The sequence below is a fragment of the Anoplophora glabripennis genome, unplaced genomic scaffold (assembly GCF_000390285.2).
Source record: "Anoplophora glabripennis isolate ALB-LARVAE unplaced genomic scaffold, Agla_2.0 scaffold477, whole genome shotgun sequence".
Lineage (NCBI taxonomy): Eukaryota > Metazoa > Arthropoda > Insecta > Coleoptera > Cerambycidae > Anoplophora > Anoplophora glabripennis.
In genome coordinates this window covers 157,072-177,747 of record NW_019416565.1, presented here as the reverse complement: position 1 = coordinate 177,747, position 20,676 = coordinate 157,072, and the positions used below count along the sequence as shown (strand labels likewise).

General features: G+C 32.4%; 1 protein-coding gene across 1 annotated transcript in view; it reads right to left on the bottom strand.

Moving 5' to 3' along the window:
• Nucleotides 1-2,565: 2,565 nt before the first annotated feature.
• LOC108910546 (RNA-binding protein Musashi homolog Rbp6-like) overlaps nucleotides 2,566-20,676 on the bottom strand; it is a 138,338-nt gene continuing 120,227 nt past the window's right edge. The window contains exon 8 of the mRNA XM_018715174.2: nucleotides 2,566-4,506. Coding sequence (XP_018570690.1) covers nucleotides 4,465-4,506 — 42 coding nt within the window. The 3' untranslated portion in view covers nucleotides 2,566-4,464. The remainder of the gene's footprint in view (nucleotides 4,507-20,676) is intronic.

The window sequence follows — 20,676 nt, the reverse complement described above, 5'->3', positions numbered from 1 at the left end:
GGGTTGAAAACTAATAATAAGCGTCTTAGAGCGCTCGTCATCCACATATATAGAATATTCACATAATAACAGGAAACATTTATATAATATATATTTTAAATTGATCTTGCCTATACTAACAATTAGACAGATCTAGGGTATGAATGTTACAATGAGAGGAAATACGAATAGGAATTTCTACAAGCTACACAGACCCGTCAGTGTGGTGGAGCAAAGCATGTAAAAACCGACACTTGCAACGACAAAATTTGTTAGTTTCAATTAAATATCTAAAATCAGCTACAGTGTGTTTGTACAGGATGGCACATTTTAGTTGGGATTGCAGATTACAGATTAAACAACGATAAATGGAAATAAATTAATACAAGTATCTCGTGCTACTTTTTCAGTTTAATTTAATGGTGCAAAAATCTCCTGAGTAACTTCACCGATTTCTTTTGATCGTTATTTGCCTAAAGATTCTTATATATTTTTTTCCGCAAAACACAATGAATTTTTCCTTAATTTCATGTTTTCTGAGAAATGATATTGAAGTTTGTTATTTATAATGGAATACCTACCCCTTAATATTTTTAAAATATAGCTTGAAAACTCATTACCATAATATACTGCCTTTATTAGAAAAAATTTTCAAAATATGTTTTCGAAAATCTACAAGATTTAAATCTGGAAATTGAAAGAAATATTAAAATGTGTAATAATTCCTCTCATAAAACTAATTGTAAACAGTTATTTTTATGTAGACAATATTATATGTTGAAAAGAATAAAAAATAAATTAACGCAGTACAAAAATATAGTGTTTCAATAAAAATATCAAACATAACTGGAACTTTACCAAAAGTAAGAAATTAAGAAGAAAAAACGGCAAAGTGGTCTATTGAAAAAAATTGCATAACAACTAGGTATTTGGACATTTTTAGATATTTGATTATAACAACCGAGATATGCCAAATGGAAATTGGTCAAAATCCTCAGCATTTCGAAACCCAATCAAGTTAGTCAGGATTTGCTGCGCCCTTAAACTTAGATTAAAAAAAAATTTTAAACACTTCGGTATATTTCTTCCTACCACTGTTTAACCTGTATCCCCAAACTCCAACAAAAATGGGGCACCATGTACAATATTTGTTATAAATACTTAAACGTATGAGAGCTAAATTATAATACATGGTACATATCACATGAACTAAACTGATTTAAGGCGGTTTCGAGATATTTATCCCTTCATCGAGATTTCAGTATTAGTGACTTGCAGTTAAAATGAGATTAAAGAGTTCAGTCGCTCTATCTATAAGATTTCTATAAGAACACTACATTACGTATGGAATGAGTGACATCTTATTTACTAAAGTCGACAATATTTGTTACATTTCATACTAGAATTCTGCTCGTCGTCACAAGACTTATTAGACTGGCTGTTCCACCTCACTGAACATTAATAACAATAATAATTATTTACAAACTCCTTAAATAATAGAATTAATATTTTGTATACATTTATCGCGCAACACCGCGTGACGATACGTAACATAAAATTACATTTTATTGGTATTTTATAAATAATACAGTATATATATTATCTAACGCAATAATAATAAAATTTATATAAAATAACTATCGTAAATTTAAAATAAAAGTTAAAACGATAAAATAATGAATTTACCACGGCAACGCCTCAAATTTTTATGTTATTGACGCGATTGCCTTTTTGGTCCTTAATTATAATAATATGTGAGGATAATGTATCCCATTTTAAGATACCCTGTAATACATCATATGTAATATAACGCAAGACGTTAACCAATAGTGCCTGTGTTTGGTGGAGAGCCGCGTGACCGAAAGCCGTCAAGGAACTGACAACACATTGTTCTACGTATTTGTAGGGCATGCAATAAAATCAATAATGTTATAAGTAGTATACGTACAAGACGATTCCACTTTAAATTCTGAAATTACAGCAGTGGATTCCTCATTGAAAATTAAATGTAATTTGCTCTATACAACTTTGAACCAGAAGGCATAGTTTTCTAGTAATTACGGTATCCAGGGTGTTACCAGGATAATACATTTAATGTCCTGTTACCTAGTTCCTTTTTTTCATGCAGCTGTTAGATATTCGTTTGAGATTTAATCTGCGTCGATGTTAATAAATGTTACTTGTAAGATTGTTACGTCTTACGGCGTTATTTTTCATTTAATGCATCTCACAACAGGACAATTATTGCAATATAATAGAGTAGTAGGAGACTAAGTTTTGAAAAAGGTGTTTAGATATACAGGGTGTTAATTAAGTATGTACAATAAATTCAACAGACGATTATTTGAGTGATTTTAAGACAAAAAGTTCATATAAACATTGTTCCGCAGATGCCTCGTTTTCAAGATACAGGGTATTAAACTTTTGTAAAAAATTGCTATTTAAGATATTTACGAAATAGCAATTTTTTTTACAAAAGTTTAACAACCTGTATCTTGAAAACGAAGCATCTGCCGATCAATGTTTATATGAACATTTTGTCTTAAAATCACTCAAATAATCGTCTGTTGAATTTATTGTACATACTTAATTAACATTCTGTATATTTTGTCCGGAAAAAAATTGCTACTTAGTTATTCCGAGAAAATAATAGTAAATTCAGATGGTACTGTCTAAACCTGACCAAAAACGTCTCTTACTATTTTTGGAGAAAAAGCTCAGTTAACCAGTTATCACTTTTTTTTTTGTAACGATGGAAATTCTGTATTTTAATCGACAAACTTATTGAGTTTGTCATTTTTTTGGCTATTGAAAAAAAATTATGCACTACTAATAAATAACAAAAAACGACTTGTTGGTTAACCACCTCGCTAACCTGACTTAACTCCATTAGACTATTTTGTCTCGGAAGTTCTGAAATATAAGAGTGATAATACCAGTACAAACTCTAAAAAAAACAAATATATTATGCTCATCAATGATCTCTGCAGATTCTTAATGAAAGGTTTCCAATTTAAGTTGTACTAAATTTTATTCAAATCTCTACGATTCCTGGTATCTAACGAAACTGTTTTCAATTTTAATGTCTTGTATTTCAAAAACTAAACTTCCTGTGGCAAAAATTTATATAGCAGCATACATTTGTCTTCCAAAAAGGGAATTCATTGCTATAGAATTTGAAGTGAAATCGCCAAGTCTAATATGATACTATATTTGGCAGCGGAGAAATTTAGGCTCGCTTATTTACGACTTTTCACCACTTTTCAACATTCCTTCACTAGATTATGCTGATCTAGTTCCAAATTAGCATAAATGCCTAGTGATGGGAATTTAACAACGCTAAAAACACATTTCACACAGTTAACCAAATTAGCGAATGTTATTTCAAACCTAAACCGACTAAAATTTGCGTCGTTCAATTCCCACCAATTCTAAGCATACTCTGAGTCTCATTCACAGAAAGATTATTCTACAGTTTTACTTAAAATAGGCCAAAGTTGGACAGTTAGTGGATAGTAGTAAGACTACGGAACACAAATTTTTTTTTAATTCAATGTGAAAATGGTTATTAGATAAAAATGTTTTGTATTTAAATGTTTTGGTCATTTCAGCATACTGTGATGTTGGTGTAACAGTTTTTTGATAATATTATTTTGATTTTTCATAAAAAAGTATTACTTAGACTGAAGGAATAACTTAAGTGTCTCAAAACATTTCGATTCATCTGAAAAAAAAAATCCAAGCGATTTGGTACTAAAAAGTAAAAAGTAAGAAGCTATTAGTATGATTCATATAATATATAATTATTATTATTAATGATTGGAAACAAATTTCAAGATTTATCCGAAAAAGTAATGCGCATGTGCTAGTGTCAAAATCTAAGAGTAAGTCTTGTTGTTCTTAACGTTTGGCTTAATTCGTATTTTCGTACAAACTTTTCTATTACGGTAAATCTTACAACTTGCCTGCTGCATGTGGACATCATTAAGACTTAGTTTTTTATACCTTTTTTTTCATCAGACGCCAAAATTGATACCTAATACCTTTCATGTCAATTGTTCTGTAAAATATCGACACTGATGACATTGCTTAATTATTGTGCTTTCAACTTTGCCCTAATTTATTGGTAAACTTATTCTGCAATAAGAAGCTAGTTGTATTCTGCATTTCAGGGAAAGAAACTCTAACGGTTTATCATTTCCATCCGTACACCGATAACATGATTTGAAGGAGCGCCTTGAAAGTGACGATATGTCTTCAGAATGTGTTGACAACCGCCCACAATAAAGGGATATTCGCTTGGCGGCTGCCGATGAGCGGGGAAGCGGGACGCATACACCAAACATTACAACAACAAGTGGGCCTCGCCTGGCGGGGGTGCTACATTATTATATTATTATACATAAAGTGAATGTACAGGTGCAGTTGTGATGACATCACAGTAGCTGCCGTTTCGGGTCACACAACACTAGACAGTCCTGAAACTCAATGGTAGCCGTTGGTGAAGGCAGCTGGAATTAAGGGGCCCTGGAACAAAATTGGTAGGTGACAGAAACAAAAAAGGAAGAAATTAACAGCGTATTACCGGTGTATTATCATTTTACGTATTAAGATTAAAAATAGAATATTCTCGGTTGTCTATTTCCAATTAAAAAATAACGGATTTTTTAAACATTTTTGTTTCGAGTATGTTTTTAAAACAGTGGCAAAAATAAGATTTCACACAACATTGGGCAAAGGCAAAGGCAACAAAGTAATCACATTTTTGTGATTGTTCCATATTTAGAAACAAATTGTGGACTATTTTGGTGCTGCGTGTATTAGTATCTTGGAAACTATAAGAGATAGGAAAATGGTTAAAAAAGGGAAAGTTTTAGACAGTTCTGTTGCTAACTTAATGGCGCTTGCAAACCGGTACTAGCTCTTCAGGTTTTTGTGTTATATTGCAAATAAGTAAATGTGGCGTTTCCGAAAATGGTCTGTAACTTTTTTATTTAGAGGAATTTTTAATATCAGAGAACACTTTCTCTTTTTTTCGAGGAATTTCACTGTATATTTAGATTTTTATTGCGACGTTTGGGTTGCGAAGAACCATCAACAACTTTCTCTTTTCTTTGGGCGCCATATTGAATTTTAAGTTGAGCATATTTTGGCTTTTCAATGACATAATTTCAAAAACAACCTGCAAAATAAATATTTTAATATTTATTTTGCACGTTGTTGCTTTAATAAAATCTGGCAACACCGCATAATTTTTCGAAACTATTACAGTGTAGTCTCAAATATTTGTAGTAAATCAATAACGTCATGGCGTTGAGTGAAAAAATTACGCTTTGCGTCGTTATTCCAATGAGGAAAAATGTGATATGTTGAAGTGTTATACACAGGGTGATTCATTAACAGTGGGAAAATCGAAAGCTGAAGATACTACACGTGAAATGGTAACCATTGGCGCAAAAATGCCTTATCCGAAAGTTGATAGTTTCGGAAATACAGGGTGTTGAAAGTTAAAATTTAAAATCGTTTTTTTGCGATTATTCTGAAAATATCTAGTTTAGGAAATTTGTGAAACTATGGTTTTTTAGGCGACGAATAAAATGCGTGTTGTAATTTCAGCATTGCTCATAGAGGGCGCCACTTACGACCAATTTTACCGAAAATTTAGTTAATAACTTTTTACCCTGTATGTCTAACATGAAACTTAATTCAAAACCTGAAAGATCAATCATTTTTCCATTAATTGTGTATTCTTATCTCATTTCGGTATCTCGATCCGTTTTCGAGAAAAATCGATTTATAACGAACATGTTTTGATAATACGAGAAATTAAAAGCGAAACAAACCAAGTGTTTCTTCGTTTATTACAACAATTAACAATAAGACAAATGAAATTCGTAATAACGATTTAAAGTCAGTGTTCGAAGAATCCACCGTTGACATTTACACACTTTACACAACGTTTTCTGAGAGATCTTCGAGTTTGAAACAACAGCTTCGAAGTCAAACGCAATCCCAATGGATTGCGTTTGACTTCGTTGGCAGCGTATTCTTTGCCACAACTCTTCACACGAACCAATAGATTCTTCCAAATAGAAAAATGAAGAGGATTGAAGTCCGGACTTCTGGTTGGCCAAGTAAAAATGCTTCCACGGTTTGAAGAAGTTCCACTTTATTTAAGAAGAGACATGTGGTTCATGTACGACGGAGCTCCACTGCATTTTTCTTGGCCAGTGCGTGCATATTTAGATGCAGTTTTTCCAAATCGCTGGATTCGCCATGTAAGCATTTTTGCTTGGCCATCCAGAAGTCCGGATTTCAATGCTCTTGATTTTTCTATTTAGTCTCGAATGAAAGATATAGTTTACAAAGAATCTATTGGCTCGTGTGAAGAGTTGTGGCAAAGAATACAAATCGCTGCCAACGAAGTCCGACGCAATCCCAATATGTTGTTTCACACTCGAAGATCTCTCAGAAAACATGTAAAGTGTATCAATGTCAACGGTGGATTCTTCGAACAATTACTTTAAATCATAATTACGTATTTTATTTGTTTTATTGTTAATTGTTGTAATAACACGAAGAAATTACGTATTTTATTTGTTTTATTGTTAATTGTTGTAATAACACGAAGAAACACTTGGTTTGTTTCGCTTTTAATTTCTCATATTATCAAAACATAGTGTTCGTTAAATTGATTTTTCTCGATAACGGATCGAGATGCCGAAATGAAACAAGAGTACATAATTAATGGAAAAATGATTGCTCTTTCAGGTTTTGAATCAAGTTTCATGTTAAATATACAAGATAAAAAGTTATTAACTAAATTTTCGGTAAAATTGGTCATAAGTGGCGCCCTCTATGAGCAATGCTGAAATTACAACACGGATCTTATTCGTCGCCTAAAAAAATATAGTTTCACAAATTGTAAAGTTCCTAACCTACATATTTTCAGAATAATCACAAAAAAACGATTTAAAATTTTAACTTTCAGCACCCTGTATTTCCGAAACTATCGGATAAAGCATGTTTGCGCCAATGGTCACCATTTCACGTGTAGTATCTTCAGCTTCAACAATCCAATAGCATCAACAACATTATGTAGGTAATAGAGAAATAAACATTGGGTTTAATATTAAAAATATTAAAATGTTGATTTTTGAGGTTATTTTTGAAATTTGTTCTTACTTATATCATTGAAAAGCCAAAAAAACGTTCTATTTGCTCAGCTTAAAATTCAATATGGCGCCCATAAAAAAAGAAAGTTGATGATGGTTTCTCGCAACCGAAACGTCGCAATCTAAGTATACAAAAATTACAGACGATTTTCGAAAACGCCACATTGACTTTTTTTCAAAATAATTCAAAACCTGAACAGCTAAGACCGGTCTGCAAGCGCTATTAAGTTAGCAACAGTCTGCAACTTTCCTCATTTAACCATTTTCCTATCTATTACATTTTCCAAGATACCAATACATGCATCGCCAAAATGATCCATACTATGTACGTGACGTAATAGAGAGATACGTCTATCAATGGTCACTGCTACTCAGTGTCTATTCTTGCCTTCATTCGTCCTACACCTGCATGAAGCGACCTGCAATATCACAGGTACTATTAAAGTACGACCTCTCATCAACAAGGCGAACCTAAATTTTTTAACTGAAGATAAATATAAGAAACAATTACTCTGTGTTCCATCTGTCGCGGCCAGTATTGAAGTATAGCCTCTATGTCTAGGTAAAATAGTTCGCCAGTCGATCCGCTAAATATAGAATTATTTCGAAGTTATTGGTCCTCATCAGTATGCCATAGGTGAAACAACAGAAAGTAAGTACTTACCTTCTGTTTTGAGCTAAAATAGTGAAAATAGCTGAATTGTTCATCGGTTGCCTCACCTATGTCTTACTGATGAGAACCAATAATTCCGAAAACGGTCTATGCCTGGTGTGTTAGCTGGCAGGCGATCCTAGCTTTCTACCTAGAAGTTACAGGTATATTTCAATTATGGGCTGGGGTAAATAGCCAGTAGAGTAGTTGTTCAGTCTAAAAATAATTGTTTATAGAATTACTAAAGTTTATTTCTACTTTGTTATCTCCTAATAGATACTCTGATCAACGTTCAGTTTTGTCCTATACTTCCTTCTATAGGAACAAAATTATTAAAAAAATTTCATTAAATACTTAATCATCACGTATTTGAGATTCAGTCCAGTTTTAGAAATATTTTAAAGATATGTTAGCCTAAAAGACTACCTCTAAAATTTAAAAGTACAATTTTTTTTGTATACTATCATTACGCTTATGACGTAGGTACTATTTGATAACAGTCAGGTCATAGATTGAGAGAAACCATACAGCCACTCCTCAAATGTGTTTCCTTGAAGTTCTCATGTGTTTTGTGATTAGTTTAGACTATGGTGCAAAATACATTTTTGTATTTTTACCCGAAATTCGCTTTCATCGTATCAATGCCGTACCGAAGAAATCCCAGAATTTGAGGAGTTAACAGCTGACATATACCTAACATTTTTGTCATTTCGGAAAACACATCGGTCTCTTCTTCATCTAAATCATTGGCATACAAGATTCTCATATCTCAATCCTTTAGATTTATACTTGTGAGGCCATACATATATTCAACAACGCATTTTAATATTGGCTAAAACCAATGTGTTTAAACTTCAAACTTTGAACGTTTAATATAAAAAATAATAAAAAAAATGACATTGCGGTGTACAAAATTTTTCACTAACATTTAGCATATAAAATTTTATCTACAAAATGAATTTCTAATGGGACAAATAAAACAAAAATACTGTTTTATAGAATTTCATTAAAAAAATCGAAGTTAGAATTGTCAAAACTTTGCAATGTTCTGATATGTTTTTTTTTTCGAAAACGGTTGTTTTGGATACAGGTGGTAAGTAATTTTTATGGACATAATGATGCAAATAATCGACTTCAACCTGTATGGGTATTTTACTTAAAAAAGTTGATAGCTACATCTAGTAAATCCGGAAGTCAGCAATATTCAGGAAAACATGTCGAGAAGTACCAATATTATTTTTTTTTTATTTAATTGAATTCTATATTAAATCGAATCAAAGGTGTTTGTGATATATTATATTCTCGGTATATATAGGTAGTACAAATTTCACCGAGAAAAAAAAATTACACACAGAGAAAAGTTTCAAAATGCAAGATACTATCTACTTATCACTAAAGAATTATTTCGGTTATGAATGACTACATGAAAAACTGAATAAATTAATAAATGTGTACTAAACGTACTATTGGAAATTGTTTACTTATATAAAATCAAAGAGAAATATGTTAAAATGGAGGAAAAAAGTAGTGTTACATGGCAATAAAGAAGCTGACAAGGTAGCTAGGAGGGCATTGGGTCTTACTATCTTTGGACCCGGTCCCTTCAGTATGCTCTCGTTGTCAGCACTTTTAGAAATGATTAAGGAAGACACTCACAAGGAGTTTAGAATACGGTGGGATGAAATAAACAGCTGTCGATTTGTCAAGGAGTTCTTAGGATATCCCAGTAAAGACACAGACAGAAAGTACCTGGCTGTGTCCAGGGTAAGCNACTAATATTCTGTTAATTATGAGAACCCCCAATACGCATAATGTGTACCAAGTTTAAATCAAATCTACTCGTGGATAGCCGAGATATGTCAAAAAGTGTTTATTTTTTTTTAAGCTTCAACGCTCTGTATCTCCAAAACAAAAGCTTTCATAAAAAAATTTTATAGAGCAAACTACACTTACTTTTTGATAGGGAATACATTCCTGCATTTTCCAAATTTAAAGTGAAAACACCCTGTATAGGTAGTACAAATTTCACCGAGAAAAAAAAATTACACACAGAGAAAAGTTTCAAAATGCAAGATACTATCTACTTAACACTAAAGAATTATTTCGGTTATGAATGACTACATGAAAAACTGAATAAATTAATAAATGTGTACTAAATGTACTATTGGAAATTGTTTACTTATATAAAATCAAAGAGAAATATGTTAAAATGGAGGAAAAAAGTAGTGTTACATGCAATGGCAATAAAGAAGCTGACAAGGTAGCTAGGAGGGCATTGGGTCTTACTATCTTTGGACCCGGTCCCTTCAGTATGCTCTCGTTGTCAGCACTTTTAGAAATGATTAAGGAAGACACTCACAAGGAGTTTAGAATACGGTGGGATGAAATAAACAGCTGTCGATTTGTCAAGGAGTTCTTAGGATATCCCAGTAAAGACACAGACAGAAAGTACCTGGCTGTGTCCAGGGTAAGCCTTCGCCTGGTGACGGGTATTCAAACTAGACATTGTTGGCTAAGAAAACACCTCTACAATATGAGGAAGTGTGAAACACTGTAGAGGTTGTGAGCAGGAAGACGCGACAGTTTTCTATGTATTTTGCGAGTGCACTGGTGTCTCGTCAACCAGAGAATCCGTGTTAGGAGAAAGGTTCTATGGTCTACATCAGAGAGATCCCTCTGAGCAATGTCATCATCTTTTTCTCCTTGATAGGTTGGTTGACGGCTCAGTAGAGCTGATCACTCGCTGGAAGGATGCACAAGGGGCCCAATAGGGTCTAAATGCTGTAACTGAGTTACCCTCCAAACTATTCCAGAATTCTGAACCCAGAGTGGTGATACATGTTACAACAAACAAAAAAATACCTACATGAAAAATTAATTATACCATACGGACAAATTAAATGTCAAAACAATAATAAAAATTGCAGACAGCAGAAATAAAGTTTAGAACCTACCTATGTAGCAAAATAGCCCTTAAAAAGAGATTGCAACTTAACAGACAATACTAGCAATGACACGGAATTCAAATGGGACATTTTTGTTGTTGGATTATAGGATACAGTGAGAGAAGCGATTATAAAGAACAACTGCTAATTATCAAGGAAGAATGTAAACATGAAGGAAAACAATGCAAAAATATAAAACAGAATGGAAATGTATCATTTTCAAAAGAAACTAAAAACAGAAATTCGACAAATAAAAATATTTACAAATGTTATAGTTTAAATAAATTTATATGAAGATGACTTATTTTATGCAAGGTGACTTATTAAAAAACTACAAGACAATAGGTATTCATTTTTACAATTACAGTTAGAGATATTGTTTAGAAATTATCGTTATACGAATTAGATTACAGAAATAGAACTGCGCGGTACGAAGGGCTTATATGACGAGAGAATTTGAAACCGTTATATGACAATCTCCTACCTAAGCACATGTCACTAATGCAACTAGAAGCGCATAATATGAGATTATGTAACAATCAGTCATGTAACTGTAAAAGCACTAATTAGCCGAGCCTACGTGCGAATTAACTAGAATCAATTATTCTAAACCTACTCTATTAAATATCAAAGAGCATACTAGTTAATTAATTAATATGGAAATAGATTTCGGATAGGTCCTTAATGCTTTTAATCAGTATGTAACAACACTGCCAAAAAAAGCTCTCGATATTATTTGAGAAATTGTAACTTTTTGAGAATGAAAGAGTAAAAGAAACAAAAACTTCTAATTTACGAAGCATTTACTTAAAAAAATTGTACCTATAATATCTAACATATTTTATAAATACCAACATTTGAGTATATAATCAGGATATTGATGAAGTTATGTAGAGTGTTCCACAAGCTCTATGACAAACTCTGACAGATGGTAGCTGGGTTAATTTCAAACATTTTGTCTTATATGAACATAGGTCCGATTCGTTTTTGTTTAGAAGTTACGAGCATTTTAAAAAATATAATTTCATGGCTCAAAATAAAAATGATGGTTGCTATAACAAAAACTATTATTTGTGTTTAAAGTTGAACCTCTATTAATCAGATCAACAAATTTTATATCCCAGTCATTATAGACATCAAAGAGCCTGTTTCGGGAAAAAAATAGTTTTTCTGCGGAATATTGTTCGGAAACCTGTTATAAATAAAATATCAAAAAATCAACTCGAGGCTAGTTGAGAAACTTTGTTTTAACAGTGGTCAAAATTATGGAAGAGTGGTTTTTTGACTCACGTAAAAAAACTATTATTCATAGCGAAAAAAAGTTTATACAAAAAAGGTAGGTAATAAATAAGTCTATAAAATGAGAAAAGTCCGATTAAATTCCGATAATTTGTTTATGCACAAGAGCACAAAAATGGTTGAAAATTGCCGTTTTTTTCAATTGCTAATAAGTAATGCAATTTTCATCGCAGACACTTATAATTCAGGATTTTTGAGGTTTTTACACCCTTAATAAGTGGTAAAAATTTCAGCCCGAAACCTCCATTGGTTTGGCGTTGGCGGAATTTGTTATCTAAGAAGATGCTATTTTCAATTCATTTTTCCCAAGCTCACAGGCGTTGTAGGGTTTTGATCATTAGTTGTTTTTGTACCTAAATAGTTGTATTGACATAGGCATTTACTGAGAATTTAGTTTTTCAAATTTAATTTGTTTAAAATTGACTTTGAAAAAATGTTAATATTTATTAAATTGTTAAGATAGGTAATTATTATAAAATAAAATAGTAACCTCTTTACTTTAGTTTTCTTCGAATTTAAAAAAAAATCGTTGTTGTAAGTTGATTAGAAGCTGAGATAATTTTTTTTATTTATTTAATCGCAGTGACCTTAATTATTAATATTAAGAGCCGAAATTTGGAGAGAATATACATTAAGAGCTATATTTTCATGTCCTACATTAACATTAAGGTGAATTCAACTATTTAATTTCGAAAAAGAAGATAGCGGCGATGCGTTCTATTACTTGGTCTAGCGAACGAGTGGGGAAGGCGAGGCTTAGCATGCGCGCTTAACGATGTAATAAATATTAACATTTTTTCAAAGTCATTTTTAAACAAATTAAATTTGAAAAATTAAATTATCAGTAAATGCATATGTCAATACAACTATTTAGGTACAAAAACAACTAATGATCGAAACCCTACAACGCCTGTGAGCTTGGGAAAAATGAATTGAAAATAGCATCTTCTTAGATAACAAATTCCGCCAACGCCAAGCTAATGAAGTTTTTGGGCTGAAATTTTTACCACTTATTAAGGGTGCAAAAAGCTTCAAAAATCCTGAATTACAAGTGTCTGCGATGAAAATTGCATTAATTATTAGCAATTGAAAAAAGCGGACAATTTCGACCATTTTTGAGCTCTTGCGCATAAACAAATTATCGGAATTTAATCGGACTTGTCTTATTTTACAGATTTATTTAATACCTACCTTTTTTGTATAAACCTTTTTTCTCTATGAATAACATTTTTTTACGCGAGTCAAAAAACCACTTTTCCATAATTTTGACCATTGTTTTAACAAAGTTTCCCAACTAGTCTCGAGTTGATTTTTTGATATTTTGTTTATAACAACGTTTATGAACAATATTCCGCAGAGAAACTTCTAATAGTATTTTTTTCCCGAATAATGACTATTAATACTATAAAAATTGTTCAAAATGTCCATCTCGGCTTGAATGCAACATCTGCGAACTAAAGACTCGGTCACTCGACAGATGAGATTTGGATCATTTTCTTATCTGGTTAGCTGTATCCTGAATTCTTTCAAGTAGTGACGGGTGACGGGTAGTGATTTCAACATGGTATACAAGTTGCTTCATATGTCCTCATAAATAAAAGTCCAAAGGATTTAGATCTATGGAACGCGGTGGTCATGAACCTTGTTGACTTATGCATTTATTAGGGAAATGATTAACAAACAGTTACTTGTCTCCCTGTATGTAGTGGTGCACCGTCGTGCTGATAGCACATATTATTTTGAACAATATTAAGCCCTACGTCATGAATGAAATCAAAAAGGATGTTTTCCAAGAAAGTTCTATACAGATCTGCATTTAAACGATCATTTAAAACATGTACTAGCAGTAAATTATTGTTGCAAATGCTACCACAATCGTTGACACTGAAATGTTGCTGAAATCGTCTTGACCTAATTGCATGCGGATTTTGTAACACCCAGATACGTTCATTATGATTATATTATTTATGCCGTCCCTAGTAAATCACGCTTCATTAGACCACATGACAAGCGAAATGAATCTATCATTTTGTGCACGTTGTTGAAGTAACCAGCGACAAAATTCTAATTGCTGCATGTAACGCTTGTACATTTTGGCGATGAAACGGAAACATTTCTCTGTTTAATACACGCTGCGCCGTAAAAAATTTGGTGATACGCGGAGTACTAATTGAAGAGTTGTCAATAACAGCATCTATTATATCTTCTTCATTTTGTACATTCACTTCGGTAGGACGAATGGCCCTTTTGGGGCGGAGTGACCTTCTTTTCGAAGTCTACGAAATGATGCTCTAAAGACTGTGTGGGCAGGTTCATGTCTATTTGGGTATTTCGTCGGTATTTTCGGGCTGCTTGTCTGGCGTTCGCATTGGAATACCCATATACAAGGAGAATATCTGCATACTCTTCAGTTGTAAATAAATGCATTTTTTATTTAGCACTTTAACGAGAAGTGTCAAAGAATAAACAAAATGACACAAATAATAAATATTGTTATAGCAACCATTATTTTTATTTATCAGGCTACTTTGATTGAAATATGAAATTATATTTTTTAAAATGTTTGTAACTTCTAAACAAATATCACAGAGCTTGTGGAATACCCCGTATTAGTATACGCAATACAAAAATTTAGGTGAATTTCCTAATTTCAATAAATCGGTCATGAAATTGAAGAATAAAACTTGTCTTAATTTATTGGTCAATTTTCGTTATTTATAAACTACGCTAGCAGATTAAAGTTGGAGCGGCTTTGTAAAGGGCAACTGCAACAATAGTGTCACAGCATTTTACCATAATGTTATATCTAATACATCAAATCACCATTTAATGGCAAATGGGTGTAGCTTAAACCTCTATAATTAGGTGTAAAATTTTAACCTAAAGTTCTCCTCACCAAAATAAAATAATTGGTAAAATAAACCTTTGTTCCAGGTGTTGATGTTCATAAAAAAGTAAATATTTCTAGAACGGCTTAACAGATTGATTTGTAATTTGGTATAGTAAATGTCACTGTCAATTGCTACTCTCCTTCGAGAATAGAAAATATTGGAAAATTTAATATATTAAATTGTAATTATCATTTTTGAGATGAAATTAGCCATGCTTGGATAGCTAAACAAAGCATTTGCTGTCATTGACAACATAGCCCCACAAAAAAATCTTTGCATCGGACGAGACCACTATATCCTCATGTTATCGAGGTCGCTGAATCCGAATTCGAGATCCGCTTGACCTTGTCAGGTTAAAGGTCATTTCAAGGTCAAACCGAGAAAAATCCCCTATGGTGGAGGCAACATGGTTATTATATGTTTTTGGGGTCGCTGAGTCCGAATCCGAGGTCCGTTCAGGTCAAATTCAAGGTCATTTTAAGGTCAAATCGAAAAAAAATCACTATATCTAGACAATAAGTAAGTAAAGATATTTTATGTCCATCAATGCAGAGATTTTCGGGCAGTCTATATGTAAAAATTTCATTACGTATGAGTTATAAAAAAATATCATTAATGGAATGTGAATACTCATCTTTCACCATAGAATAGGAAATGAATATTACCATATTGTTAACATCTACCATATAACGCACTTAATTCTCCCTCAACTTCAAGTACGGCAACTATCCAGAACCTTTCTTACCGCGAAGGTTGGTAACCAATAATGCTGTATGAAATTATAGTGTCGGATTTTCAAATGTGATTGAAAAAGATCATGCTAATGTGAAGACTCGTGAATGTTGAGAGTCTTTCGCTCCATTATAGACGAGCGAGGCAAAATTGCTTTGTAAGACAAGCCAACTAATAGGTTTTAGAATTAAGTAGCTTCCAAATAACATTAACCCTTGACAAGATCAAATGGAGTCCAGCGACCAAAAAAACCTGGATTCCCACTAAACCCTATTTAGAAGTTACTCAGTTAAACCTCAAAATGACATTGATCTTGACCCGGTAGAGACAAAAGAAACCCTAATTTGGACTCAGCGACCTGAAAAAACATTTAATTACTTTGGTTGCCCCCGTTATAGTGGATTTTTCTCAGTTTGACCTTGGAATGACCTTATAATGACCTTGAACTGACCTAAGATAGGAATAAAAGAATCAGATATAATATAAATATGCCTTCTTTAATAGAAAACTTATTAAGAACAGCCGACTTTACACTAGTGTTTACATCATCTCTAATTTTTTAAATGTATATGATGAATTTGACTTTAAAATGACCTTGTACCTGACCTAACAAGGCCAAACAGACCGCGGATTCGGAGTCAGCGACACTAAGAACATATAATAACCATGGTTACTCCCACCATAGGGGATTTTTCTCGGTTTGACCTTGAAATGACCTTTAACTTGACCTGACAGGGTCAAACGGACCTCGGATTCGGACTCAGCGACTTCAAAAACATAAAGATATAGTGGTCTAGTCCGATGCAGACTTTTTTTTGTGGGGCTGTGCAATCATTAATTTTTAAATGTATTATTGGAAAATCCATCTACGTGCGAGTATTTTTTTTTTCGAAATGATTACCTTACGAAAACTGGGTGAAGCTGTAATTGATGTTGATAATAATCAGATCTTAGATAGTCCTACTACAAGTAGGTACGCGGTTGAATTTCTATGCATTTAGAATTTTCACAAAGTTTTGTTTCGCAGTAAGCTACTGCACCCTTACAACTATACAGGTGTTCAAAGCTCTTTATTCTGGAGATGCCAAACACCATCAGTGGCTTATTATGAGAATAAATGATGATCCTAATTTTATCTGTTAAGCCGTTCTGGATATATTAAAAAAATGCAATTTTTTTGTAAATTTTTACATTTTCCAATTTTTCTTTATTTACTTTTACACGAGAGATTTTGACTTTGTTCTTCAAAATTAACTGTTAACAATTGACATCACATCTATGTATATTCCAAGGGGTGAGAATAACTTGTTGAAATACAATCGTGATAGGCGTTGGATTTACAATTTTGCTAAAGTTACAGTTTCCAAATATAAGTTTTTTAAGGTAAGAAATATTTGAGTTTTATTTATTTTTTGAATAATTAACTATATAATGTATTACCATGATTAAATCCATGACAACATGCATTTTTGGTATGATACTATAGGGGATTTTCGGGAAAAAATACTATTAGAAGTTTTTTTGCGGAATATTGTTCGGAAACGTGTTATAAACAAAATATAAACAAAATCAACTCGAGATTAGTTGGGAAACTTTGTTAAAACAATGGTCAAAGTTATGGAAAAGTGGTTTTTTGACTCGCGTAAAAAACTGTTATTCATAGAGAAAAAAGGTTTATACAAAAAAGGTAGGTATTAGATAAATCTGTAAAATAAGACAAGTCCGATTAAATTCCGATAATTTGTTTATGCGCAAGAGCTCAAAAATGGTCGAAAATGGCCGTTTTTTTCAATTGCTAATAATTAATGCAATTTTCATAGCAGATACTTGTAATTCAGGATTTTTGAAGGTCTTTGCACCCTTAATAAGTGGTAAAAATTTTAACCCGAAAGCTTCATTAGTTTGGCGTTGGCGGAATTTGTTATCTAAGATGCTATTTTCAATTGATTTTTCCCAGGCTCAAAGAGTGTAGAGTTTCGATCATTAGTTGTTTTTGTACCTAAATAGTTGTATTGACTGAGAATTTAATTTTTCAAATTTAATTTGTTTAAAAATGACTGAAAAAATGTTAATATTTATTAAATTGTTATGATAGGTAATTATTATGAAATGAAATAGTAACGGCTATAGTTTAGTTAGTACTATTTTTCTTCGAATTTAAAAAAAAATCGTTGTTCTAAGTTGATTAGAAGCTGAGACAATTTTTTTTATTTAATCGCAGTGTCATTATTAAGAGCCGAAATTTGGAGATAGTATACATTAAGAGCTATATTTTCATGTCCTATGTTAACATTAAGGTGAATTCAACTATTTAATTGCAAAAAAGAAGATAGCGGCGATGCGTTCTATTACTCGGTCTAGCGAACGAGTGGGAAGAGCGAGGCTAAATAAAAAATTAAATCTCGGGTTAAAATAATGTTAATACAATAGCTTCAATGCTCATGAATTTTCGCGCTACCACAAATTAAAAAAAAGAATCATCTCGAAAGGTTCATTATTAACCGAGATACGGCTAATTTTTCCAGCTCCATCGATTTGAAGCCGCTCAATCATTTTCCTGCGCGCAACCAGGCGCGTAGCACGCATGCTCCGCCTCGTTCTCCCCACGCCGAGTAATATAATGCATCGCCGCTATCTTCTTTTTTGCAATTAAATAGTTGAATTCACCTTAATGTTAATGTAGGACATGAAAATATAGCTCTTAATGTATACTCTCGCCAAATTTCGGCTCTTAATATTAATAATTAAGGTCACTGCGATTAAATAATAAAAAAATTATCTCAGCTTCTAATCAACTTAAAACAACGATTTTTTTTTAAATTCTAAGAAAAATAGTACTAACTAAACTATAGAGGTTACTATTTCATTTTATAATAATTACCTTTTTTAAACAAATTAAATTTGAAAAATTAAATTCTTAGTAAATGCATATGTCAATACAACTATTTAGGTAAAAAAACAACTAATGATCGAAACTCTACAACGCCTTTGAGCTTGGGAAAAATGAATTGAAAATAGCATCTTCTTAGATAACAAATTCCGCCAACGCCAAACCAATGAAGCTTTCGGGTTGAAATTTTTACCACTTATTAAGGGTGTAAAAAGCCTCAAAAATCCCGAATTACAACTGTCTGCGATGAAAATTGCATTAATTATTAGCAATTGAAAAAAACGGCCATTTTCGACTATTTTTGAGCTGTTGCGCATAAACAAATTATCGGAATTTAATCGGACTTGTCTCATTTTATAGGCTTATTTAATACCTACCTTTTTTGTATAAACTTTTTTTCGATATGAATAATAGTTTTTTTACGCGTGTCAAAAAAACACTTTTCCATAACTTTGACCATTGTTTAAACAAAGTTTCCCAACTAGCCTCCAGTTGATTTTTTGATATTTTGTTTATAACACGTTTTCGAAAAATATTCCGCAGAGAAACTTCTAATAGTATTTTTTTTCCGAAACAGGTTGTTTCATGTCTATAATGACTGGACTACTAGGCAAGAGATGATATAAAAATTCGTTTATTTGGCAGTAAAGAATGCACTAAAAATTACAGGTGGTGGTTTTGGAAGCCTTTTTGGACCTATCCCCTCTTCACTTCTGTGGTAATGGAAGAGATTTGGTCAATTTTCCTTAGGCTGCTGTATACACCAAGTAGCAATCATACCAACCTGCATTTAGAGAAATAGGCGGGTCAATATTCTTACACCCAGTAAAATACATCTGAAGGCCTTGACGAGAGTCTCATGTAAAGTGATGTGGGGATGCCAGAATTGAAGGTCCTCGCGGACCATAACAAGTTAACTCTGAACGAAAAGGTAGATGAATTAGATAGGAAGAATTCACGAAGTTCGTATATTGGGCCTGAAACCTGCTGTGAAAGGGTGTAAAACTACCGATGAACTGCCTAGTTACCAACCAATTACAAATAGTGACAGTTTCCTCAACAAGACGTTGCAGCCTACGACAACAACTGAATAGGCTTGGGTATATAAACGAGATCCTCAGCTCTGTGCAAATGTGGTGCATTAGGCCGTAGAGGACTGGTTGTTTAACGACATCCAAAACTGGATTTAGAAGGGTGTACCACATGACGAAAACTAGTGTAAGGAGCCAACCAAGTTGCTGGATTAGGTCAATAAACCACAAGGCTGTAGTGCAGAAAGCAACTTATATTTAGTTAAAATACTAAATATGTTTTCCACTGGAAAACGAAAGCTACTATAAATTAGTGACCCCCATCAGATTACCCATATTAATTGTTTGATATAATAAATATTCAACGTCTTTAATTTTTTCAAGTACAAGATTTTACTGAATTTTGGACACCCCAGTCGCACAGAAATTTTTTTGGATTTTTTTGAAAGTTGAATACAACGTCTTGTATTCTTACAAGACATATAATACTCTTTTATGACAAGTAATGTTCAAAAAATAAATTTTATGGATTAGAATACATGATAGTCTTGAAAAAGTATCTCTTTCATTTGTTTTATTCCATATTTTAATATCAAGCTACAATGTCTCATATTGTACTGAGAAACTGATAATTATTTTCATCGAATGGGGTAGTTTTACTGTTTTTAAAGAGGTAATATTTCGTCTTTATCACTAGAACCCAAATATTTGTCACTAGAGGGAACTTCGTATAGTATATTTCAATACATAAGTAAATTTTCACTGACATTTGTATTAAATATTTATATTGTATAAGTAAAAGTAACTGACATACTTAAAATAATAATAATAAAATAATATTTAATATATTTTACGGACGTAAAGAAAAATTATCTCTTAATGTGTATGATGTAACTTCGAATGGGAGTCATATTTATACGGAGGATAACTCTGACCCTTAGGAATACATATACCTAAGTTTGTTTTCTCAAAATTCGTCGTGAAAAGTATTTTAACTTTTTTACCATTTTTAACAATGAAAACGCATATACACTGTTCTAAGAAAACTAATACTTGATGTATAAAGTCGCAAAATTATACAG